General features: G+C 44.2%; 1 protein-coding gene across 3 annotated transcripts in view; it reads right to left on the bottom strand.

Moving 5' to 3' along the window:
- NEURL1B (neuralized E3 ubiquitin protein ligase 1B) overlaps positions 1–25,795 on the bottom strand; it is a 258,905-nt gene that overhangs the window by 67,385 nt on the left and 165,725 nt on the right. The window contains exon 1 of one of the 3 annotated variants that reach the window (XM_077327049.1): positions 3,654–3,972. The exons of the other annotated variants lie outside the window; for them this stretch is intronic. Coding sequence (XP_077183164.1) covers positions 3,654–3,684 — 31 coding nt within the window. The 5' untranslated portion in view covers positions 3,685–3,972. Of the gene's footprint in view, positions 1–3,653; positions 3,973–25,795 lie in introns of those variants that run through there. 3 annotated transcript variants of the gene reach the window in all.

The raw sequence follows: 25,795 nt of genomic DNA, 5'->3' as shown, positions 1-25,795 counted from the left end.
GCAATATTTGCAAGGAAGACAATCATCTGTTCTTTAGAATGAATGTTGCAGTTGGGCAGTCAAGTTCAGAATGGAATCCGAACAATGCCCACGTGCATAAGCAATGTTTTTTAATCAGTGAAAAAGTAGCTTCATGCAAGTTTAAGATAAAGCGTGAAACCGTGAGATAACAACACAGGACCTTAATTAGTCAAGGATGTTAAACTCCTTAAAGATAACTTGTTAAAGTCTAACAAAATTACAGGAAAAGCCTTTATAGCCTGTTTATCCTTGTGCCTTGTGTGCATGTATGTATATATTTTAAAAATCCTTCCAATTCCTTCTATGTCAGATGATGTAACGTTTCTCCTCCACATCCACTTTCCCTGTCCCCCACATCTCTGTGATTTAGTGATCATTCCACTATACAACAGGACAATTTTCAGCCTGATCTCATCTAGTCTCTAGCTCCTACAGCTTCAATAGGCTTATACATGCCTAACCCAGTCTGCACTGGACTGGATTCCAGATGGTGGATTTGAAAATACTGTCACGTTCATTTCTAGAATGGGCTTTTGATTAATCTCCATTTGTACAGGACTGTGAAAACTAATCAATTCTAATCCCTTAAATTGCAGGAATAGATAATTTAATACATAAATTGCAAACAAGATGGCGGAGTGGCTGTGGCTAAAGTTGTCAAACTGAAAGTTTTTAGACTTTGACCCAGATTTTACACAATTTACAAGTCTACAACATAATCTCGCTGCATAGCTATTGTATGGATGAAATACAGTATAGAATCATAAAGTTGGAAGGAATCTAAAGGGTCATCTAGTCCAAGCCCCTGCCCTATGCAGGAACTCACAATTACCTGTCCACCAAAACTGACCCCAATTTCATGCCCAAATAATTCCCCTCACCAAAAATCTCCAGAATCCAGCCTGGCCTAGAGGAAATTCACCAGCCATCCCACAGTGGCAATCAGCAATTCCCTGGATATAAAAGGAAGGGCCACAACAGACAAAAACTGGAACATCCCTTCCTGACCACCCACTCATAATCTGCCTATGTTCACAGAATCAGCATTTGTCAGATGACTATCTAGCCTCTCCTGAAAAAACTTCCAAAGAAGGAGACCCCACCACCTCTGGAGGAAGCCTGTTTCTCTGAGGAATCGCTCTGTCAGGAACTTCTTCTGGATGTTAGCTGAAAATTCTTTTGAATTAATTTCAACCCATTGTAAGAACTTTTCTGCTAATCAAAATGCAATGAAATAGATAATTTATTCATACTTTTAATCAGACTACATCTCTATGCATTTTGGAGATTATGTAAGAGAAAAGTATGTTTATCAATCAGTTAAAAAAAACAAATTAAACACATAAGGCTTGAAAACTCTTGTTCCTAAGATGCAGCTATCAAAATGTGGCACATTTTGTAGTGTTATAGAAAATGTTCAGGGCTTGGGTTTTGTCTCTGTGCAGAATGAAAACTTATTACAGATGAGACAGCCACAATTTGGAAGCATACATGCGACTTCATTAAGTTATCCAGTCTCCCACAAACAACACACAAGAGTGTTCCAAAGGAAAAACAAAGAAGACAGCTGAAAACAGATTCTCACAAGGACTCAAAGCAGTAATTCAATACTACTGTTAATTCTTCATCAGCCAACTGCTCTTGCTGAACACTGGCAGAGGGTGAAGGGGAGTCAATTAGAAAACTGGAAGGGAATATTTGTTTTCAATTATATTAGGGCAATACAGCTTTTATTTTAAACAAAACCATTGACTGTACAAACAAATTTCAGATGTGCTTTCTAATGAATATTTTTTGTTTGTTGCTGAAATGAAAAATAAAGCTTCTTTCTCTCACACACACACACATTTCGCAAGGAAGGCCAACAGTTCTCTCTATTCAATTGCATAAGTGTCTCTTCATCTGGAAACTCGATTTCAAATTCTTTTGTTGTGTTAGCAGGGGGAACAAGATATACCCCAGCTGCTGCTAAAGGTCTTTATTTAAATTCTGGGGTGGGAGAAAGGATTGTACCATAAAAGGGCATAAAGTTTTAAAAGCATATTTTTCCCAGCTGGGTGACCTTGGGCTCGCCATAGCACTGATAAAGCTGTTCTGACCAAGCAGGGCTTTCTCAGCCTCACCTCCCTCATAGGGTATCTGTTGTGGGGAGAGGAAAGGGAAGGCGACTGTAAGTCGCTTTGAGACTCCTTCGGGTAGAGAAAAGCGGCATAAAACTCTTCTTCTTCCTATGCAGAAACAGCTCAACAAGATGAACAAAACAATTCTTCCCAAGAAAACCCGCCTGCTTCTACATTGTCTGCCTCTGCCTTCAGCTTGGCATGAAACAATGGCCACCCACTTCAGCATCTGTCCTCCTCAACACATGCCTAATACTCCAAGCATGCCCATCACAAAGCAAAAGCTTTCTCTCCCTGAATCTGCCCCAACCTCCCTGTTCCTGTGACCTCATCCTCTGCACAACCAAATTCTAAGCTGATCGATTTGGAAGGAAATCCTATGGATGTCTTCCAAGTGTGCATGCTTAAGATCAGAGTCTTTCAAATACACGCCACGATTAGCAATCTCTCAGGCAGTAGTCTGTCTCACGTAGGATATATTCATAGAATACCGTTGTAAAAATCATTCTTCTCTACAAACACAGGAAATTGCTTCATAGTGGATCAGGCTACCCAGTCCATTTAATTCCAGCATTTCTTAAAACTCTTTGTGGTTGCAAGAAAAGGCTCGGTGTCTCAGAACCTTTTCAACTGGAGATCCTGGGGACTGAACCTGGGACCTTATGAATGCAAAAGCAGGTGATCCACCGCTGAACTATAGCCACTCCTCCTCCTAATGGGGTTTACTTTTGAATAAGCATCATGCGGGTTGGGCGGCACAGGGCTTTGCCCTGATTCCAAGACACAACCAGACCAGCGCTCAACATCCATATAGTCACTACCTCTATACACAACTGTAAAGCAAACCCGGGGAGAATGTGGGGTCCATTTGTGAGTCAGAAAGGACTAGGATACCGCTAACACAAATCATTCTGTTTCCAGTCAGAATTGTCCATTCTGTAGCGATTTGAAACACGTTTTCAATGGAAAGTGAGCCTTCCTCCTTTCAACAAGTCACAAAACGAGGTGTGTGTGTGTGTATAGAACAGATACATGCACGGATTTAAATTCTCCTCCCTCAAGTAACCTCGCCATGCTATTTGGATTTGACAGCTTGCCCACGAGCACAGGCGCAAGGACGAGAGACGGCGGCCAGAGGCATCCCGCCCTCCATGGCAGTCGACAGCCCAAGCAGCGAGGGGCAGCTAACGGCACGTGCGACTACGAAGAAGGGGGCGAGCTGGGTTAGAAACCTGCCATTTTAAATGAAGGCAAGAGAGCCTCCTCGCGCTGGGACAACGACGAGGTGGGGCGCCTCCCCTGCACAGAGAAGGCGCGGGGAGGAGGGACGAGCGCCCCCTCCAGCCCTCGCACGGGGAGCAGCAGAGAGCTCAGGCGGAGGAGACGAGCAAAGCCGCGAGGCATCCTTCCGACCCCTCCTCCCCGCTCCTGAGGCGCCGGGGTCTCTTCGCCTGGTTGCGGAGCCAGCCTTGCACGCGGACTGGCCGCTGCCTCTCCTCGCCTCCCGCTTACCTGGCAGGGTCTTGTGCACCGTGTTGCCCATCCCTCTTGCCGTTGTTCACGCCGCGCAAAAGGTTTGCGTGCCCGCCGCTCCCGGAGCCCGCCGCCGCCCGGCGCTCTGAAGGGCCATTGACAGGAGGGGAGGGGAGGGGGGCGGCCGCTCTTGCCCTCGCTCGGAGTTCCCCTGCACTGAAGCAGGCAGCGGCGTCCCGAGGTCCCCGCGGCCGGAGCCGCCTTCGGGGGGTTGGCCGAGGGCTCGGCGTCCAACCCTCCTCCCCGCCCACCCGGGGCGGAGTCCGCCGCGCACGCATTGTTTGAAAGTTGGCAACAGCCTTGCTCGGCATACGTAAGGGAGGGAAGCGGCGAAGCTGCGGGTTCAAGCCCCGGAGGGAGGCAGGCAGGCAGGCCGTGGCGTCACAATGAACGTGGTGGGGGGCAGCCCGCCGGTCATGGCCACTGGCTCGGCCTGTAACAAAAACCTTTCTCTTCAAGGGGGCGGCTGAACTTGCTTTTCTCTAGCAGAATAATCAAAGAAACGCAGTCAGAATGTTATTAGATGGGGTACTGAGTAATCGGTGAAGGCGACCTGAGAAGTTGGCTGGCTCTCTGGTACCTACTGCTCCCTAATAATAATGTTAAAAATTCCTAATATTTATAAAAACTCTTATCTTTCAGAGCACTGTAGATTTTTCTTACTGTAAGCCTTACAACCACTTTATAGAGTAGGTTCTATACTGCAGACACAATGAAGGGTTGCCTAAGGCAGCATAGCTACCTTGTGGTACTTCCTCCCTTAGGCACCCGCACACTTTTGCTGATTATGAGCTTGTGAAGAATGTAAACTCACAATGATGAATGCATGGGTGTGGATTTAAAAAGTGGGGTTGTACTGTTGTAGGATTGTTGAGAACGGGAATCGTAGGTCTCTTTCTTGCCCTTTGTAGAGTCAGAGCATGATTACAGTTCTGTTTTATTATCCATTTCATTCAGCAGTAATTTGCATTGGTTAAAATGTTGCATATATTTCTAATACGCATGCTGAAGATGTTTTAGGGCAATTGCATATAGGACTTTTTCACAGGAGTATTCATTCAGGTACCTTTCACAGATAGCCATTTATACTAGGGCCCATACCTTGTCTGTACAGCAGGTGTAATCAAAATAAGGCTGCATGCAGGAGACCCAGATTGCGAAAAAGACGGGTGAGCTTCAGTGGATAAAAACATGTATCTTGATGGCTGGTAACTCCACAATTCTGACAGGGGCTGCCAAAAACTCTGAACAGAATAGCAAATGGATCGCTCTATTTAACATGCAAAAGGAGATTATAAAATCTGTTCCAGCAGTCCCCAAGGAGAGTTTTCTTCAGAATTTTCCCTAAATTAAAAATGAGGTGATTTTTGCAAAAATACCAGCACAAAAAGAAGAGTTGGTTCTTATATGCCGCTTTCCTCTACCTGAAGGAGTCTCAAAGCAACTTATATTCGCCTTCCATTTCCCTTCCCCACAACAGACGCCCTGTGAGGTGGGTGAGGCTGAGAGAGCCCTGATATTACTGCTCAGTCGGAACAGCCAGCCGGTTGCATGTGGGGGAGTGCGGAATCAAACACAGCTCGCCAGATTAGGTCTGCACTCCTAACCACTACACTAAGCTGGCTCTCAATAATAGTTTTGTTTAAAGCTTACTCCCTGCTATGTAAAACCTGGCTATAAATCTGTTAACTAAATGAACACAGCATACATCAGACAAACTAGGCTCTGGCTTGTGAAATGTTCTACTGTGATAAGTGTCAGTCTTCAAGGCATCATACAACTGACTGGAGCTGCCTGTCCACTTTGCAGGTTACCAGCTCTGCTGCACATGAGATTTTTGCATCACTATACCGCATTGAATGTGAGTCATTTGGCTCATAACATATTCATATTCTCCTGTGTAGGATACATTCTGAAAACTTCCTAAAATCTGCTCCTCTTGTCACATGCACACTTTTAAGATATAAAGTGAAAGTCTGCCAAAAATATTGCTCTAGATCAGGTGTAATCAAACTGCGGCCCTCCAGATGTCCATAGACTACAATTCCCAGGAGCCCCTGCCAGCAAATGCTGGCAGGGGCTTCTGGGAATTGTAGTCCATGAACATCTGGAGGGCCGCAGTTTGACTACCCCTGCTCTAGATAGTCGACATGTACAGCTTCCTTTTTCTCTGGAGAAATCAGAGATAGTCATATGGTTAGGAAGCTCATTCAGGCACCATCTTGGAGTAGTAAAGAGTGCCGACCTCTAATCTGGAGAACCAGGTTTGATTCATAGAATCATAGAGTGTCATCTAGTCCAACCCCCTGCAGAATGTCAGACATTCACAACTACCTGCCCACCCACAGTGACCCCAATTCCATTTCTAGATGATGCCCTCGCCCTCCAAAAATCCCTTGTCAGTCTTGTCTAAAGAAAATTCACCTGCTGACCCCAAAGTGGTGATCAGCATTTCCCTGGGCATGCAAGAAAGGCTCTCAGCAGCCAAGCTCAGACACAATCCCTTCTGCCCACCCACTTACAATCTGCCTAAGTTTTCAGAATCAGCATTCCCCACTCCTGTTCCACATGCAGCCAGCTGGGTGACCTTGGGTCAGTCACTGTTCTCTCAGAGTTCTCTCAGCCTTGCCTACCTCACAGAGTGTCTGTTGTGGGGAGAGGAAATGTAGGTGATTGTAAGCCACTTTGAGACTCCTTCAGGTAGTTTTAAATGTGAGGTACACCCCCCCCCCCAGCTCTTCATACCTACTATTTTTCTGCCATTCCAATATAAGTGTCACTATCTTACTAGCAAACTGTTTCCTGTGTGGGTAAATGAGAGCAGCCAACCCTGGCCACCCAACTGATAAGGTCAAGGTCTTTACTTATTTGGGGATTTCCTTTGGTATCCTGAAAAACGTGTGTGCATAAAGTACTGTAAATTCTCCACCAATTTACAGCAACCTTGTGAGATATAGAGGTGGTTTTCCATGGCCTTCCTCTGTTGAGTCTTCATTGGTATCCTCCCATTCAAGTACCAACACTACTTAGGTTCTGAGTTCTGGCAAGAGTGTGCTTTGTCAAGGTGGTTTCCTGACTTTGCTGAAAGATTGGACTTTATAAGTGAACCAAGACAGAAAAAAAACCTTGAAAAGCCATCCTGATGAGTATGCTCAGACAGCACAGCATATAGAGAACAGAAAGAAAAAAAGGGGAAGGGCTTAGCCTTCCCAAGTTCCAGAAAATTTAGGGAATTGGGGGGAGGAACTGAGGGATTTCCAAACTGCTCCTGGTATTTGCTTTCACCCCCAAGTGAGTACTGGCCACTTTTGAACATTTAAAGACTATTATAGAGAGCATCTGGTTATTTTTCTCTGTGACTGTGCCTCCATAATGCTAGAAGTTATGCAACTGTTGCTTAATGCAAATGAGAAATAAGATGTCCCCTGCTTGTATTTTTCAGTTCTCCAAGCCACCAAGAATCTGGCTGAGTGTGACCAGCAGGAACACACTCACAGGGCTAATGCCTACTATGAACACCTTTGATGCAAACTGGTCAAAAAGAGGCAATATCTAATTAGGACACTACATATGCCATTAATTTGATTGATGTAAGTTAAAAGACTGAACCTGTCCAAACCCAAGATTGGGTGCACTGACGTACATTCCCTTTTAGGAAGGGAAGCATGTGGAGTTGGGGTAGAGGAGAGGGATGGGAAAACACTGGTCATTAGGGAGCACAGGCGGGGGTTGCTTTCCAGAAGAGAAATTTCCCATCATCTTCTTCACACTTCTGGGGAAGAGAAGCACATTTAATTATAAGGCTTGAGAAGGTAGAATGCAGGGGGACTGTGCTGCAGCTGGTTTTCCATACTCTAAACAGCAGTTCACTTTTGCTTTCCAAAGGAACAATTATATGAGCAGCTCCCACACAAGTCCCATTTATTTCTATGAGGCTTGCAAGGAAATGTCACATTGCTACTTAGTATTTTTCATCTTGAGGAATAAATCATCAGAGAATTTATGTTGTTCTCATCCATCAATCATACATCTTACCATAGATGCAAAAGTATATATTACTTGCCCTGCCAGAAGGGCCCTAGGGATGTAATCATGTGGTTTTGCATCCATAGTGAAGTCAACTGCTATATACGACTTGTTTGTTAGGGTAGGGGTAATCTACATATTTGGGTGGCGGGAGGAATTGCATGACATTGTGTTAGTACTGCGTCAGTAGACTGTGTGAAAGAATAATCCAATTTCTGATAATACAAATTACAGAACGTACCTTTATGAAACAAAAGCAATAAATGCAGTGCATTTCTCTACATCTTTCCTTGAGACTGTACAGTTCCATTATTTTGCCAGAGCAGTGCTTATTTTCAAAAATTATACTTCTGTCCAGTTCACTCTCCCTTGTAAAGCAGAAGTAAACCAGTGCTTCTTACATTCCTTTCAGATTTCCTGTGTTAAACACAGAGTTACTCTTCTGCCTCTCTTTTACGAAGATGGAGTAAGTGGGGCAGCTGCACCTTGACTGAGGGCTGAATGAGAGTTTTGCACTCATAGTGATACCAGTGTGACAGACCCTCCAGTTTAATGCAAGATTTCTAAACCAGGGCAGAGTATGCACTTACTTTGTTTATTCCATTGTCAATCCTGTTGAATTCAGATCGATTTGAACTTGGGTCTTCCCCCCCCCATTGAAACAGAAAAGTGTTCTGCATGTGGTTAGGGTAGTTCAGAAGGTGGGGGGGGGGGGAGTCAAGCACAGCCTCTTTCTTTTCTTGAAGGTGGGGAGGGGAGAGGATCGAAGAAGGCAGAGGAGGGAGAAAAAAATCCAAGACTGACAGAAGTTGAGAGAAATCAGGCTTCTCTTTTAAGGCAAGCTTGTCACATGAGCAGCTTTGGCCAATCAGGGGTTCTCTACCACGAAGCAGAGCCAGATTCAAAACAGCCTGCTTTCTCAATCCGAATCTTAAAATATTGAGAGTTAAAAGCACTCTAAGATAGCGCACAATAAAGTTAGGGTCACTCCGGATCAATCCTGCTTGTTGCAGAAGAAAAATTTAAATCACCCAAAATCAAAACGGAAATCGCATTCTGTGTAGAAGGCAGGGACTGAATCAACCTGGGATTGGAATAAAAGCTCTGTGCAGTTTACACCCAGGGTATCGTGAAACCCAGGGGTTTCTTGACAGCCCTGGTAGGGTTTCCTGAATGGGTGAGAATTAATTTATAATATATATATATCTCAGGTGATATGACCATATATGGTCTTGTGAATCCACCCACCCCACACAAAATGGCCAGTGATGGGCCTAGAGGGGGTGGGAAGGTGATAGGCCATGCTTCCAACCCTATTCTGCACAGTCACTCAATTTCTGGGGTTTCTTGAAGCCCAAAGTATGTTTCAGGGGTTTCCCAACAGTAAGAAGGTGAGAAAGGCTTGTTTAATGGCTTGAAGGACGGCCTAGATTGGCTCCCAGAGGCATCCCTGGTAGACCCCAACACATCCACATTAATTGGCCATCAAGATTAGGACTTACTCCTTCCTTCCTGTTAATAATCTTTCATCCCCTTTTGTCCAAATGCCTGGGATCTATCAGCATATACAAACATTTATTGTCTCTTCTTGGGAAGTTCATCCTCAGGATTTGTCTAATCATTATCGATTGTCACAGATTGGGAAACCTCTAGTGACATTTTGCTAACCAACCTTTTAACCTTTCTTTAGTAATCCCATGGCTAGATGCTACATTTTAGTCATATAAACCTAGCTTTCTGCCCCGTTTAGGTACTCAGTACAGCCCACCTGGGCTGCTTATTGGCTCCAGATGCCACCCTCCACTGTTATGCTGCTAGTCCCTCCCCCCTCTTATCTGCAACCATTCTGGAACAGGTAAATATTTTGAACTCCTTCACTTCCTCCATTCCATCTCTTAGGAATTTGTATGCTTTTGCTTGTGTGTGTGTTTTGAATGTATCCCAATATTTTCCTTAAATAGCGTGTAAGCAAAATTGACATCATTATTTAAGAAGGGTTTCTTCCAGGGATAGGAATCTGGTTTCTCTTCAGATTGCATAAATCTTTCACCCCACAATATATTCATAATTCCCCATCATTCCCTTTGAGGGATCCATTTTAGGAAACCATAGCCCTTTCCCATCCCACACTTATCACTCAGATATCCTGTATTGGGGCTCTGGTTCCGAAAATCATCTTGTGTATCTCCTCTCGCAACACCATGTGATGCTCATGGTATAATTTCCTGTTTCTTGAACCCACATTTTGCTTCTTACTGGGAAGAGGATAACAAACTAGGAGACTGGAAGTGATTTTGAATCCCCTTTGTACCATAGGTGTCAATAGAAATGTAAATTAATTGCTATCCCAAAATATATCTGTTCCACTTAATATATCTGGTAAAGTCTAGAAGGAAGAGCTGGTCTCATGGCTTAAGTGCCACTCAGTGCTTAACTCCCACCCCGAGCGGCTTTCCCACCCCTGAGTGCCTCCTCTTCCAACCAGCTTGCCTGCTTGTCCAGTGGCCAGCAATCACCTTCTGTCCCTCACCCCTGACCACCCCCTCTGACCAACTGGATGCTCTTGCAGAGGTTCTTTTGCCTCCTGTTTCATTTGCACAACAACTCTGTGTAGTAGTCCTCAAGTGTTTCATCTCTACAACAACCTGCATGGGAGGCCTTAAATGTTTCTTCTGCATGACAACCCCTGTCCACAGCAGCTATTTTCACCTGGGAAGCTGATCTTTATAATCTGGAGATGAGCTGTAATTCCAGGAGCTCTCCAGGCTGCATCTGGAGGATGGCTACCCCTGGATTGGAAATATTCCTTGAGGTTTAGAAGTGGGGCAGCAAAAGTTTCCACAACCGCTGAACCAGACACCTAGCACCCCCTGACCTATTTCTGGCCAAGAAAACATGGCAGAGAGGAGGTAAGGTTGCCAGATTGGTGGAGGTTTATGTTCTGGAATTCCACACTACCTAGGTATGCATAAACCTGACTACGGTCAAGACTGCTGTGCACAGAGAGACCTCCTCTTAGGGTTGCCAGCTTCCAAGTAAGGCACTAAACCCACACCAAACCATGAGCTAGTGCCCGTTGTATTACATAAAGGCTGCAGGCTACACATCACTGAAAGTTACAAGAGAACCTGCTAGCCACAAATCAGGGATGGGGGGAAAGAATAAAATGTCTAGTACAATGCTTCCCAAACATTTTACAATGGGAACAGACAAACAAAACTGATTTTAAGGGGCAAACTAGATGTCATTTTCAAGTTCAGCCCCATGGATTCTACTACCTTTTTGAACATGAATCTGGGCCATTTAAAAATGCTGTGAGGACCTGATTCTGATCAGGTCTGCGGCACACTGAAATCAGTTGATCCCCTTTCTCCCTCCCCCTCTGGTGCTTTTCAAATGCTATGGGAGGCTTTTTAAGCACTTGGAGGGGGGGGAGATAAGACCAAATGTTCCCACCACATTTTGGAATATTTAAATAGCCGAAATTAACATCCGAAATGGTTGCAGCCATGGGTCATACCCGTGGACACTGTAAAGTCGGCACTAGAACAGAACCTCTGCATGCATTCCATGACCTAGTATCCTGTGGTATTTTTAGACACAGTATTGCCAATAAGTAACTGGTTGGGGGACACTTTCTGATGGGGCATAACATTTGCAAGATCTAAAAGCCGGAAGAACAAGAGGTAGAAAAGGAGAACAGGAGGGGCAGGCTAGGCAGAGTTCCAAAGCAATGTAACTGACATGTAACTTCAGTGTTGTAAATAAACCTTGTAGGGTCGTGCAGCCTCAGTTTGTCTTGGTGCAGAGAAGGGAAAGGGCATTTTGCCCTTCAACCTTCATTCACTGTCAGTATTAAAAACTGTGTTCTTTGCAAACCTGATCCTAGAAGATAAGCAAGGGCAGCCCTGGCTAGTGCTTGGAAGGGTGACCTCCAAAATACCCAAGTCATGATATGGGGACAGGCAATGGCAAACCACCACCAAATGTCTCTTGCCTGGAAGTGAGAACATCTTAGGACCTTGTGGCTATATTAAGCACAGGCCAAGTGATAAATAAATAGGATGCTTAGTTTCAAAACGTGAAATTGAAAGGTTAAGTATCCCCCACCCCCCACTTCCTTGCATGGTCTTGAGGTAAACTGAGGTTCCACAAACCTGAAATCTGTGTTTTACGGAAAGAACAAGACACGATCATTTGTTTGGGGGTCAAAAGCAGGAAACTAACTTGGGTGAAGATTACATGGAGAGGGGTTTAAGCCTCTTGCTACCTGTAAATTTAGTACAAAGGTGCAAATAGTGGCTCCTTCCAACCATTTCAGGTAACAGCATGGGTGAGAAGGCTTAGGAGCCAACCCTCACCCTGTATTCTGTGGCCCTGATCCAAATCAAATCTGCACATATCTGAAAATTAAATTTTGAAAACCACTGGGAGCTATAGAAACATAACTCCTACCATCTTAGTTGGGCCTCAAGTAGCCACAGTGTTTTGCTTCTAGATAAGGGTATTTTCTCAAAAGACTGGGATCATGTTTAAAGCTGTGTTTATTGGCACTTAAGGAAAGAGATCTTGTGGATGTTTAAAATGACTTATATGGAGTCTATATATTCCCTTGGAGTTCAGGTTCAATAGAAGGAAGGATCATATGCAAATATAAGTTCCTATGCAAATTTAATAATCACTGCTACCAGACAACATTCTTGCATTTCTTAATGAGAGGATGGATGTAACTTGCAGCAGTAGCCAAGACGAAGCATCAATGCAAAACTAATTTAACATCAGATTATAATGCCAGCAACCTAGTTTCTCGGCCACTTTGGGGAAAATGACTGGAACCTTCTCCAATTGCTAAATGTGGCCATAATGAATTGTCAATTGCTATGTCTTTAGTACCCCTCAAGAAATCTGTTTCTCATGATTTAAGGATTTTATTCTCACAATTGTTTGCTTTGCTTCAGTTACACCCTTAATACTGTTTAGCTTTGTCATTTTTAAATATTATGTCAATCTGTAAGCCGCTCCGCGGGAGCGGTAAAAATAAAAGGGTGACTATGTGGGAGGAGAAAGGGGTGGGGCGAGTCTGGGATAAAAACTCCTTGGGTCGCGTCGAGGCCGGGGACTCGGGGGGGAGGGCGGGCGGGGGGAACTTCGGAGCGGCCCAAGGAGCAGGCCTGCTCCTTGTGCCGCACCGAGGCCATAGAGTCAGGGGTTGAAGGGGGCTGGGGGGGAAGCTTTGCCGGAGGCCGAGCCTGGCAGCATCATGCCCACAAGGGCCCTGTCTGGGGCGAGGGGGGAGCCTGGAGCAGCGTCCTGAGCCCAGACGACAACTGGACGGGACGGCAAACCGGCAACTCACAAGGTTAGTGTGCGCTCGGGCCGGGGAAGCCATCTATAAATTGTTATTAACTCATTTATATTCCATTATTGTTGTTATTTATTAGAATTATTTGCAAATTGTGTACCTTATATTTATTTAATTTAAAATCTGCCTTTCTTATTGAGGTTCAAGATAGATTACAGAATGAGAAAACAATACAGTGTATTAATATATACAACAAACACAAAAGCATCCTTATCCATGGTTCCCTGAAATATCTGTGAAATGAGCCTGTGGGTGGAGCATGTCTGGCCCTATGAAAACTGTCCGGATTCAATTCTGGCTCAATCAAGGTGCAGCCAGCTGGCCGCACCTTGATTGGGCCGGCTCCTGAAGCTCACGCCCTCCCTGCCCACATGCTCACCTGCCCGACAGCCAGCACGCAGATGAGCCTGGCTGCCCAGGGCGACGCTTCTCTGCCAGGTCGCCACTCCCCTCAGCCAGCGGTGCCACAAGACAGAGCAGCTGCAGGTCACCACGCTGCAACAAGGGCCACCATCCAACGCCCCTTCACACCCAGTTTGGTGTAGTAGTTAGGAGTGCGGAGTTCTAATCTGGCAAGACAGGTTTGAATCCACGCTCCCCACATGCAACCAGCTGGGTGACATTGGGCTCAACGTGGCACTGATAAAGCTGTCCTGACCGAGCAGTAATAACCGGGCTCTCTCAGTCTCACCTCCGTCACAGGGTGTCTGTTGTGGGGAGAGGAGAGGGAAGGTGATTGAGCCTGCTTCGGGTAGAGAAAAGCAGCATATAAGAACCAACTCTTCTTCTTCTATTGGAGCCCCCCCCCCCAACACAGAGCAAGCTCTAGTAGTTTCTGCTTGCTCTTGTTAACACTAGAGACAAACAGTAGAGAGGAACTCATCAGCATCTTGTGAGATCAGGTTTGAACCTTCAAAGGGTATCTAAGAGTGTCGTCTTAGCATAATGGCTGACACCATCAAGCTTGCTAATTAGCTTGTGGCATGTTTACATTTATCTCCTTTTTGGAGAGCTTTATGACTTTTGCCTGGATAAGCTTGATTAATGACTGGGACTCATCCAAAAGCTCGTTGAGATGTTGGGATAAGTTCTACTGCAATAATAAATTATAGCCCCCCATGATCGGTAACTTGAGATTTGAAAATTTAAGAATGTTGATAAATATAGCTTCTAGACATCTGCTCTCCTTGACTTATGGAGATGAGTGATGCCCCTGCCTCTGACATGTCTGCATCTCCATGGTGACGAAGGAGGAAGGTGAAGAATGGAAGACTAGAAACTCACAAGAGTCATGCTTAATCTTGTAGAGTGTTTCAACCCTTTGCAAGGCCTCCAGGATGGATGCAGGCTTCTGCCATACCTGAGGTGTAAAATCTAATAGACCTTTTAAGACAGGAAAGCCCATGATGTCCAGAGAATCTGGATAGAGATGGCTCAAGATTCTATCTTTCAGCCAGTTGTCAGGCATGGCAACACCGTGGCAATTCTTAGCACTATTCAACTTACAGACGTAGATCCTCATTAGGAGAAAAAGGACAGAGTTCCCCCACCTTATTGTCTGGTGAGGTTTCTGCTTTACTCACTGAACTAAAGTATGAAACAACAGCCCTTTCTTCTTCAGGTTCAGACTCAGAAGATGCTGAGAGCATCATGTGGCATTGAAACACACTCTCAACCAAAATTCTCTTTGGGGCCAACCATAATTTGATGGACCTGGGATGAAGATTCTGAGAATAACAATCAGGCCATGTCATAAATAGGCTAGAGACTTATAGTATGGATGCCGCTGTGGAGGGCATGACCCCATTTTCGGAGTGGGTCTCACCCATTTCAACCTGATAGATAGTGTATTCTCATGTGAAAGACTGGCTCTTTCCTCTTCACTTTCTGACATCTGCATGTCTGGGAAAGACAAATCCAGCAATGGGGAGTGATAAAGGATCAAACTGACATCAGTTCCCAAATGAGATCTATGTGGAGATGATGGATTTCTATGATGCTTGGGTGAAGAGGATCTTCTCCTTATGCTTACTTTTTCTCGCCTTCTTTAAAGGGGGTTCTGATTAGATGGGAGCTGGACTTCCGTGGAGAAAAATGAGCAGGAAGCATGGACTGATTGCTAAAATAAACTGTCTGTGCAGCACCAGAAAAGAAACTGGGGGCAAGGGGGCACTCTCCATTGGAGCACATGACAGTTTGGGTGCAGAGGACCGTTGTGTTGGCTTAAAAAAAAAACCTATCCAGGGCAGGCCTGCACAAGACAGCAGATCAAAATCTATTCCCATGTCACGCATTTGTTTTATTTATAATCTGATTTTCTCACAAAAGTCTCAGTAGGGTCTTTTGAAGCTCCCTTTCTATGACCTTATATCACTTCTTCCTTCGGTCCTTTTCTTGCTTATGAAAGACGTGAGAGAGAGGCAGCAGTTAATTTGGTCCCATCAAGTTGGAATTCTCTGGTTAAGTTGCATCCCTTTCTCTGTTTTGATTGTATGAATGAACCTGAAACCTCTCCATATTTGCAGAAAAGCATATCTCTCTGATGTTATTCTTGCTATTAGATATGAAAGATGCCATACAAATGTAAATGATTACACTGTACTCTGTTTCCACTGTTGGAAACATTCAGGGAGGGAGATGGCAACTAATTTATAGTAAGCATAGAAAAGAAGAATAGTATCTGAGAAATATGCCAGGAGGAGCACAATTAAGCACAGGAACAAACACACATTGAAATGATGATACTCCATACAATATAATGGGAAACACTCCTTCTCAGTTGGAATGCTCAAAGAATGAAGCTATTTCTTTTGTGCCTTCTCTAGCTGGTAATAGCTGTTTCCAAACAGAATGTCCTTAGCCCTTCCTCTGCCCATTCACTGACACCCTCTGAAAGAAACATTGGTTTAAGCATCACAGGACTAGCAAAGAGCAAATTCTTCCTTGCTCAGATATATATTGGTGTTCCCTTATCCTGTGATCTCATTGCCTCAAAGCCAATAAAGCAGTGAACATCATTACTAATTATGCCTGTCATGGTGGAGCAAATCGATCAATTCTCATAATGGACATTCAGGAGCTGTTTGAGCAAGAACTGAGGACATGATGTACAGAAATCTAGCCTAAACAGAACTAACATGCCACTCACACAGTCTAAGCAATTGTTTTCCTTCCCCTACTCTCAGCACAAGCACAGGATGCTCAAGGTCTTAGTAGGTCATTCAAAGAAACAATTTTTTAAATATTTTTTTTCTTTAGGTCAGGGGAAGTAGGGAATTTCCTTGCAGTCAACGGAAAACCTTCCTCCTTTAGAGAGCATCTTGAATTGTACTTGGCTGCAGAACAACAGAAGGTGTTTCCTGTCTGGAGTCTCTATAAAGCTTGCAGGAGAGTTACATTATGGCCATGTTTGTTTATCAAATGGGTGTGGCACAGGAGTTGCCATCCTCAAATTGCATTTTGCAAAATAAGTAATACTGAAAACCCAGTTAACTGCTCCAAATGGTTTCAAGACTAGAAGATAGCACCCAGTGACTTCCCTTGTCTTAACAGGATTTGTTCTGGAACTAAAGCCAAGAACATGGCTGCCATCACAATCCTAAATCATGGGAGGTAGTTATCCTAATATAACATTTTCTTGTCCTTATGGCTAGGTTCCATAGTTTCCCAACCAGGGGTCCATTCTGTAACGCGTCCACAGCTTTTCCCCTCCTGTCTTAAAGGACTTGGCCACAAGCTGGGAAACCACCCACATCCATTGCTTTCCTACCCAAGCATAAGTGAGCTCTCTTCTGGTTTGTGTGACTGGAATGGGATGGAGCATGCATGCCTACTCCCACCTTAAAACACCTCATGTCTCAGCTTGGTATAGAGAGAGCCAACTTGGTGTAGTGGTTAGGAATGCAGACTCTTAACATGGTGAGCCGGATTTGGTTCCGCACTCCCCCACACGCAACCAGCTGGGTGACCTTGGGCTTGCCACAGCACTGATAAAGCTGTTCTGACCGAGCACTAATATCAGGGCTCTCTCAGCCTCACCTACCTCACAGGGTGTCTGTTGTGGGGAGAGGAAAGGAAAGGTGACTATAAGCCACTTGGAGACTCCTTCAGGTAGAGAAAAGCGGCATATAAGAATCAACTCCTCCTCCTCTTCTTCCCTGCCTGTTAACACAGGTGGTGATGACACTTCTGATGTCACTTCTGCGGGTGTAGCCAGATGACATAACTTCCAGGGCTCTGGAAGACTGAAAATTAGTGAAGACTAAATGTCTGAAAAATTATTTCAGAGGCTCCTCCATGGTCAAAAAGTTGAAAAAGGCCTGTCTAAGCTAAGATTCATGCCCAATGTTTCAAAGATTCTAATGCAATTTAATTAAACAATATGAAGAACATTCCAGAATTTTTAAAAAATGTTGAAATGGTTAATTAACAAGTAGCATAAGTTAAGAGTCCTACAGAAGAGGAGAGTCCTAATCATGACCCATGCTACAAGTTACAGCTCAGTCACTTCAGCTGTGTCTCATCTGTTGTTTCAATAACCAGCAGTCTCCCACCACCAGTATAGTTGGCTCCCACACACATAGGCTCCAAAGTCTTGCAATTAAAGAGTACAGTTTTCAGTATTCCTTTTGTCTTCTTCATTTTCATTTAGTTAACACAGTCCACCCATTAAAATAACTCTCTGGAAGAATTAAGACATATCTAAACATCTGTTGTCTGCTAGTTTGGTCTCGCCCAGAGCCTCTTTACCACTGCAGTCCTACATTCAAACTGCATTCTGCATAAGATGTAACATTGAAAATCCAGCTAACTGCTCCATATGGTTTCAGGACTACAAGATGGCTCACAATAACTTCCCTTGTCTCAACAGATAATTTCTTCCAGAACTATCTAATTACAAAAAGCTAAGAATAAGACTGCCAAATTCACAGGGCAATTCTGCACCCAATAAATATAGTGTAATGCTTACCTTAGGTAGTCATTATATTCGGGATGCTCCACATGACGTTGCCAACATCCAGCATCCAAGCAGAAAACTGCTCATTACATCCATTTTAAAGCGGTAGTTGGGGAATTGCATCAAGTGAATTCCCCAACCTATGTAGTGTGAGTCTCAGGAGAACAAGCAGCAGGCCACCAGCCAAAGAAATGTATGGAGGCGAAGAAGTGCTATCTCCACCTCCAATATCCTACCCTCGTATCCGCCTTCCTTTCCCTTCTCACAGGGATGGGAGGTTTTTTTAAGTGAACTGCCTGGTGCAATGAATAGGTGTACAAGCATTCAGGCAAAGCCAAAAATAAATTTTTCTCAAAGTTGTCACACAAAGCATGCCTCTCTAAATTCCCCTCCACCCAAACTCAGGAACAAGATTATTTTTATTAAGTCTCAAGACTTGTGATTCCATAATGGGTGGCATTCAAAAAGCACTATGCATCTATGATTAGATGATTAGATGCATAGGCGTTTCAACAAAGAAGGTTTGAATTTAAAAAATATTAGCGGGCATCGCGGGCCCTTTAAAACGATGAGAAAGGGGATTGGTTGTCAAGCATGTTGCTCTCTTCTGCCATTTCAAACAGGCATGTGGAGTGTAAGAAGTGCGAAAAGGCAGCAGACGAAAGCGAGAAAGGAAAAAGGTGAGGAATGGCCAGAGGTGCAATTATTTTTAGCGACACTGGTGTAACACTATTTTTTTAGATGTACATAAATGCCCACAGTCTTGGGATGTAGTTAGCCAAGTGTTTGATAAATGTCTTCAGGGAGGCTGTAAAATTGAGGCTTGCAGCTTATATCCTATATTCATAGCTGTTATATCTCAGGCAAGTGATAGGTCATAGGCAAATCATGAACTTGATGAATTAGACCTACAAAACTGAATATTGACAACAAGCAACAATGGTCATTTTATGAAGTCTTTCCCACTGTGAACTGGAGGGTTGCACTTCATTTGGCTATTTATGGACATGCACTATATTAAAGATATGGAGTGGCTATTAGACAGTGACTAGTGGGCATGGAGCAGTTCTATGTTCTGTGATATCCTCTGTTTATAACACTTAATTTCCAGAGTGAGTGAGTGTCTGTCTGTCTGTGTGTGTGTGTGAGAGAGAGAGAAAGAGAGAGAGAGAGAAATTTTCCCTAAAGACAAGTGAATTCAGCACCACAGGTTTTGTTCAACCACAAAAGCCTCAAATATTAAAATGCATGTTAGAATTTTTCCCATCAAGATTCTGCTGCTTCATGGCGGGGGAGCAATTAAGCTTTATGTTGTCCAGGCAACATCGCAAATGAGATCTGAATGCTGCATGTCCCCCAGGGGAGACCTACACTTAAAAATACAGTTTCACATGTAAATCTTACAGAATAATTTCTATAGTTGTTTTTCCCTGTCATCAATCTGGCAACACATCAGTCATGGAGAACAACGAGGGTGGTCAACAGGCCTGGAGAAAAATGTTCTGTTCCTTTAACAGATGCTTAATGGGCTGTTATTTACCATATTAGCATGTATGAAACACTTCAGCTGCTTTTAGACTTTAAGGGGCAGGGTATTTTTCTCCTGTCCTGTTGAGAATGCTAAGGACAGTGCATACCAGTCCTATAGAGCAGCTGTCCCCAATCCCCAGTCCGAAGACCAGTACCAGTTCATGGATCAGTCAGTATCGGGTCGCAGCTCCTCCTCATCCTCCTCCCCGGCTTCTGCCTTGGGGGCTGCCCTGACACTCTGCCGCCGGCTCACCTTTGGTGCTCTCCAGCGGCCGCAATGGCTGGGGCTCCTTCTCGGCGTGGCACTGCGCAGCTGCTGCTGGCAGCGCCCCCCACTGGGTGACGGGAAGTCAGGGGCGCTGGCGGGAAAGCAATTGGAGCAGGGGCTCAGGCGGCGACATCGACCCTCGGCAAAAGACTACCCCCCCCCCCCGGGCCTTAGTAAAATTGTCAAGCGTTGACTGGTCCCCGGTGATAAAAAGGTTGGGGACCACTGCTATAGAGTGCAACCACAGGAATGGGATGTGAAATCATTGCCCATACTCTTTATCTAAACTATAATTTCTGCTCAGGCTGACAGCAAAGCAGACCAAGTAGTCAGCTTTGATCTTTACCATTTCCCGGTCTCAGCTTGACTCCCTGGCATCTCTTGTTATACCCAGAAGAAGAAGAGTTGGTTCTTATATGCCTCTTTTCTCTATTCGAAGGAGTCTCAAAGTGGCTTACAGTCACCTTCCCTTTCCTCTCCCCACAACAGACACCCTGTGAGGTGGGTGAGGCTGAGAGAGCCCTGATATCACTGCTTGGTCATAACAGTTTTATCAGTGCTGTGGCGAGCCCAAGGTCACCTGCATGTGCGGGAGTGCAGAATTGAACCCAGCTCGCCAGATTAGAAGTCTGCACTCCTAACCACTCAGTGGTAGAGTATGAACAAAGCCTGCCCACAAGACAACGACGAACAACAGTTACAGGTAACTAACTTTGTTTTCACAAGCCATCTTGTGCAGTCCCACATTCGGACCTTAATGGGCTAAAATATCTAGGAGGTGGGTGATTACCTCACAGAAACAGAGAATGCAGCAGAGCTGAACCAAGCTTCAGATCTTGCTGACAAGTCCACAACATAGTGCTTGATAAATGTGTTTTCCCTTAACCAGGTTGCAGCTCCACAGATATCATGCAGTAGTATATTCCTCAGCTGAAGATTGTGCTTGCAGACTCAGCACCAATTACCAGGGTCCACATCTAATGCTTATCCCCTCCCCCTCATAAAGAGCTTACTGAGTCACTTGGGCATGGGGAGAATTTTCCCGAAATTGGATCTAAGGGAGGCTTATTATCGGGTGCACATGAAGAAGGGACATGAGCACCTGACAGCTTTTAACACCCCTGTGGGACAATTTGAATATTTTGTGATGCTGTTTGGTTTATCAGGTGTGCCTGGCGTGCTAATGAACCTGATCAATGTAATCCTCCATGATTTGCTGTATAAAGGAGTCTTGGTTTATTTATATGACATTTTATTATATTCTGAAATGCTGGAGGAGCATGTGACTCTGGTTTGGGAGCTGTTGAGGAGGCTACAGGAGAATCATTTGTACAACAAATTATCTAAGTGTGAATTCAATAAAGAGAGCCTGGACTTTTTGGAGTACCGGATATCACCCCAAGGATTAAGTATGGACCCCAGTAAAGTGAAAGATTTGTTAAACTGGGAGCCTCCCCACACTCGAAAGCAAATACAAAGTTTTCTAGTATTCACAAACTGCTACATAATCTTCATAACTTTGCCAGAGTGGCACTTCTCCTCACGGACTTGTTAAAAACCAAAGGGAAGGGGGGGATAAAGATAAAAAAACTGGGTGCCCAGTTACAATGGACAGGGGAATGTCAACATACTTTTAATGAGCTGAAGAGGCTCTTTACCCCCAAACTCATACTACAACATTATTTGAGGATTAAAAAAGAGTAATTTAGGAAATGGAAGGAAGGCCTTATTACCAAGGCTGAGTATAAACGAACAACCAATGTCTCAGAATCTCCCTCTGGGTCTTCTGCCATGATTAATTGTTGCCTGCCATGTGATGCTACATGCTTCTGGCACCTCAAGGTTATTCTGAGTTATTTGGTTTATAGCCACTAATTTCCCATCACTGTTTCCTGCCTCCCTCTTTCCCTCCCCCCATCTCAAGCCCCCTCCACTTAGCCTTTTGGTTTTCCTTTGTAGTAGATAGCTGCTGTGTTACGTCTGCCTTTGAAATGCATTCCCAAGGGGAGGGGAATGTACTGTTGAATATATCTGACTCCATCCTGCAGTTCGGTCAATGTATGGAACCAGATGTCTTCTTTCCTGATTAAAGAAACTTTCTTACACAAAAGTTTGGCTTATTGGGAAACAGAGCACTCTGAAACAATGACTGCACTGTGTGTGTTAGAAAACCTGACGCTCAATAACAGCTTAGGCTAGCAAGAAGTACTAAATACAGCAAAAAAAGGGTTCTTTAGTTATATTTCAAGTAAGAGTAGGGACACTGTAGGACCACTAAGAGGAAAAGAAAATGAAATTATAACATATGATGAAGATAGGGCTGAACTGCTCAATGCCGGGTAACTACTGGCCCATCAGCTTGACATCTGTAAATAACAAAATTTTGGAACAAATCAAAAAGTCGGCCCTTGAGCAGCTGGAACAGAGAGCTGTGATTTCTAGAAGAAAAAGAAGACTGGTATGCACTTCTTCTTCTAGAATAAGTTCTTATATGCTGCTTTTCTCTACCCGAAGGAGGCTCAAAGCAGATTACAGTCACCTTCCCTTTCCTTTCCCCACAACAGACATCCTGTGAGGTAGGTGAGGCTGAGAGAGACCTGATATCACTGCTCGGTCAGAACAGTTTTATCAGTGCCGTGGTGAGCCCAAGGTCACCCAGCTGGCTGCATGTGGGGGACTGCAGAATCGAACCCGGCATGCCAGATTAAAAGTCTGCACTCCTAACCACTATGCAAATCTGGCGAAGACTCAGCACAAGTTACACAAGAACAAGTCATGTCAGACCAATCTCATCTGTTTTTTTTTTTTTTAACTGACGACCTTGCTGGATCAGGGGAATCCTTTGGACAAAGTTTATCTGGATTTCAGTAAAGCTTTTGATAAGGTACCACAAGATATTCTTGTTGACAAGTTGGTAAAATGCTGACGACCTTGCTGGATCAGGGGAATCCTCTGGACAAAGTTTATCTGGATTTCAGTAAAGCTTTTGATAAGGTACCACAAGATATTCTTGTTGACAAGTTGGTAAAATGCTGACGACCTTGCTGGATCAGGGGAATCCTCTGGACAAAGTTTATCTGGATTTCAGTAAAGCTTTTGATAAGGTACCACAAGATATTCTTGTTGACAAGTTGGTAAAATGCGGTATGGATCCTGATTCTGTCAGGTGGATCAATAACTGGTTGACAGATCGCACCCAAAGGGTGCTTAATTGTTCAGCATCCTCTTGGAGAAAAGTGACAAGTGGGGTGCACTACAGATCTATCTTGGGGCCTTTGTTATTCAACATATTTATAAATGATTTGGATAACGGAATAAAGGGGTTACTTATTAAATTTACAAACAAACTGGGAGAGGTAGTAAACACAACAGAAGACAGAATCAGGATACAGGATGATCTTGATAGGCTCAAGAACTGGGCTAATCTGAATAAAATGAAATTCAATAGGGTCAAATGTAAAGTTCTGCATTTAGGTAGGAAAAACCATATATACCAATATAGGATGGGGGAGACTTGTCTTAGCAGTAATATATGCAAAAAGGATCTAGGAGTCTTAGTAGACCATACATTGAACATGAGTCAGCAGTGTGACTTGGTGGCTCAGAAGGCAAATTGGATTTGGCAGAGTATCGTGTCCAGATCACCGGAGGTGATGTTACTGCTTTACTCTGCTCTGGTTCAGCCTCACTTGGAATACTGTGTTCAATTTTAGGCACCACATTTGAAGAAGGATCTGGACGACCTGGAGCACCTACAGAGGAGGGTGACAAAGATGGTGAGGGGTTTAAAGACCAAGGCATATGAGGAAAGGTTGGGAAATGTACGTTTGGTATGTTTATCCTGGAGAGTAGATAACTGAGAGGGGATCTGATAAACATCTTCATGTATTTAAAACGTTGCCATATAGAAAATAGAGCAGAGTTGTTCTCTCTTGCCCCTAAGCAACGGACCAGAACCAATGGGAGGAAATTAATTCAAGAGAATTTCTATCTAAACATCTGGAAGAAGTTCCTGACAGAGTGGTTTCTCAATGGAACAGGCTTCCTTGGGAGGTGGTGGGTTCTCCATCTTTGGACATTTTTAGCAGAGGCTGGATAGCCATATGAAAGAGAGGCTGATTCTGTAAAGGTTCAAGGGGGTGGCAGGTTAGGGTGGATGTGTGATAGGGGTGTGAGTGTCCTGCATGGTATGGGGAATTGGGCAAGATGACCCAGGTGGTCTCTTCCACCTCTAAGAGAAGCAGAAAATGTTCATCTATAATAAAATCATGTGTGTGATCATAGAATCATAGAATGATAGAGTTGGAAGGGACCTCATTGGTCATGTAGCCCAGCCCCCTGCACTATGCAGGACACTCACATCCCAATCTCTCATCTACTGTAATCTGCCACCCCTTTGCCTTCACAGAATCAGCCTCTCCATCAGATGGCTATCTAGCCTGTTTAACAATTTCCAAAGATGGAGAACCCACCACCTCCCGAGGAAGCTTGTTCCACTGAGAAACCGCTCTGTCAGGATCTTCTTCCAGATGTTTAGATGGAATTTCTGTTGAATTAATTCCATCCTATTGGTTCTGGTCTGTCCCTTTGGATCAAGAGGGAACAATTCTGCTCCATCCTCCATATGGCACCCTTTTAAATACTTGAAGATGGTTATCATATACCCTCTCAGTCATCTCCTCTCTAGGATAAACAGACCAAGCTCCCCCAACCTTTCTTCATATGTCTTGGTCTCCAAACCCCTCACCATCTTTGTTGCCCTTCTCTGGACACGTTCCAGTTTGTCAACATCCATCTTCAATTCGGGTGCCCAAAACTGAACACAGTACTTCCAAGTGAAGCAAACCAGAGCAGGGTAAAATGGTACCATCATCTCCCGTGATCTGGACATGATACTCCATTTGATACAGCTCAAAATCCCATTTGCCTTTTTAGCCACCAAGTCACACTGCTGACTCATGTTCAATGTACGGTCTACTAAGACTCCTAGATCCTTTTTGCACATGCTACTGCAAAGACAAGTCTCCCCCATCTTATATTGGTGTATTTGGTTTTTCCTACCTAAATGCAGAACTTTACATTTGTCCCTATTGAACTTCATTTTATTCAGTTTAGCCCACTTCTCGAGCCATCAAGATCGTCCTGTATTCTGTTGCTGTCTTCAGTTGTGTTTGCTATCCCTCCCAGTTTAGTATCGTCTGCAAATTTAATAAGTATCCCCTCTAATCCCTCATCCAAATAATTTATAAATATGTTGAACAACACAGGCCCCAGGACAGATCCTTGGGGTTCTCCACTTGTCAGTTTTTTCGAAGAAGATGCTGAACCATTAGCAAGTACCCTCTGGGTACGATTTGTCAACCAGTTATTGATCCACGTGACAGAATTAGGATCCATAACGCATTTTACCAACTCATCAACAAAAATATCATATTGAACCTTATCAAAAGCTTTACTGAAATCCAGATAAACTATGTCCACGGTATTTCCCTGATCCAGCAAGGTAGTCACTTTCTCAAAAAAAGAGATAAGGTTGGTCTAACATGACTTGTCCTTGCAAAACCCATGCTGAGTCTTCAAAATCACAGCTCTCAGTTCCAGCTGCTCAAGGACCGAGTGTTTGATTATTTGTTCCAAAATTTTGCCAGCTACAGATGTCAAGCTGACAGGTCGATAATTGCCCAGATCCTCCTTTTTCCCTTTCTTGAAGATGGGGACATTTGCCCACCTCCAATCGTCTGCCACCTCACCTGTTCTCCAAGAAGTGTCAAAAATAATGCACAGAGGTTCAGAGATGACATCTGCAAGTTGTTTTAGTACCCTTGGATGCAGTTCATCTGGCCCAGAAGACTTTGTTTCATTTAAAGAAACTAGGTTTTTGTGGACCGTTCCAACAGTGATCCTAGGCCTCCATTCCCGTCTCCCATGTTGTGTTACATTTTTGCCACATTGATCGCTATTTCTCTCTCAAGAGAAGA

This window comes from Paroedura picta, chromosome 3 (genome assembly GCF_049243985.1).
Source record: "Paroedura picta isolate Pp20150507F chromosome 3, Ppicta_v3.0, whole genome shotgun sequence".
NCBI classification, from domain to species: Eukaryota; Metazoa; Chordata; class Lepidosauria; order Squamata; family Gekkonidae; genus Paroedura; species Paroedura picta.
Note: the sequence above shows the minus strand (reverse complement) of the source record. Positions and strands in the feature narration are given on the sequence as shown.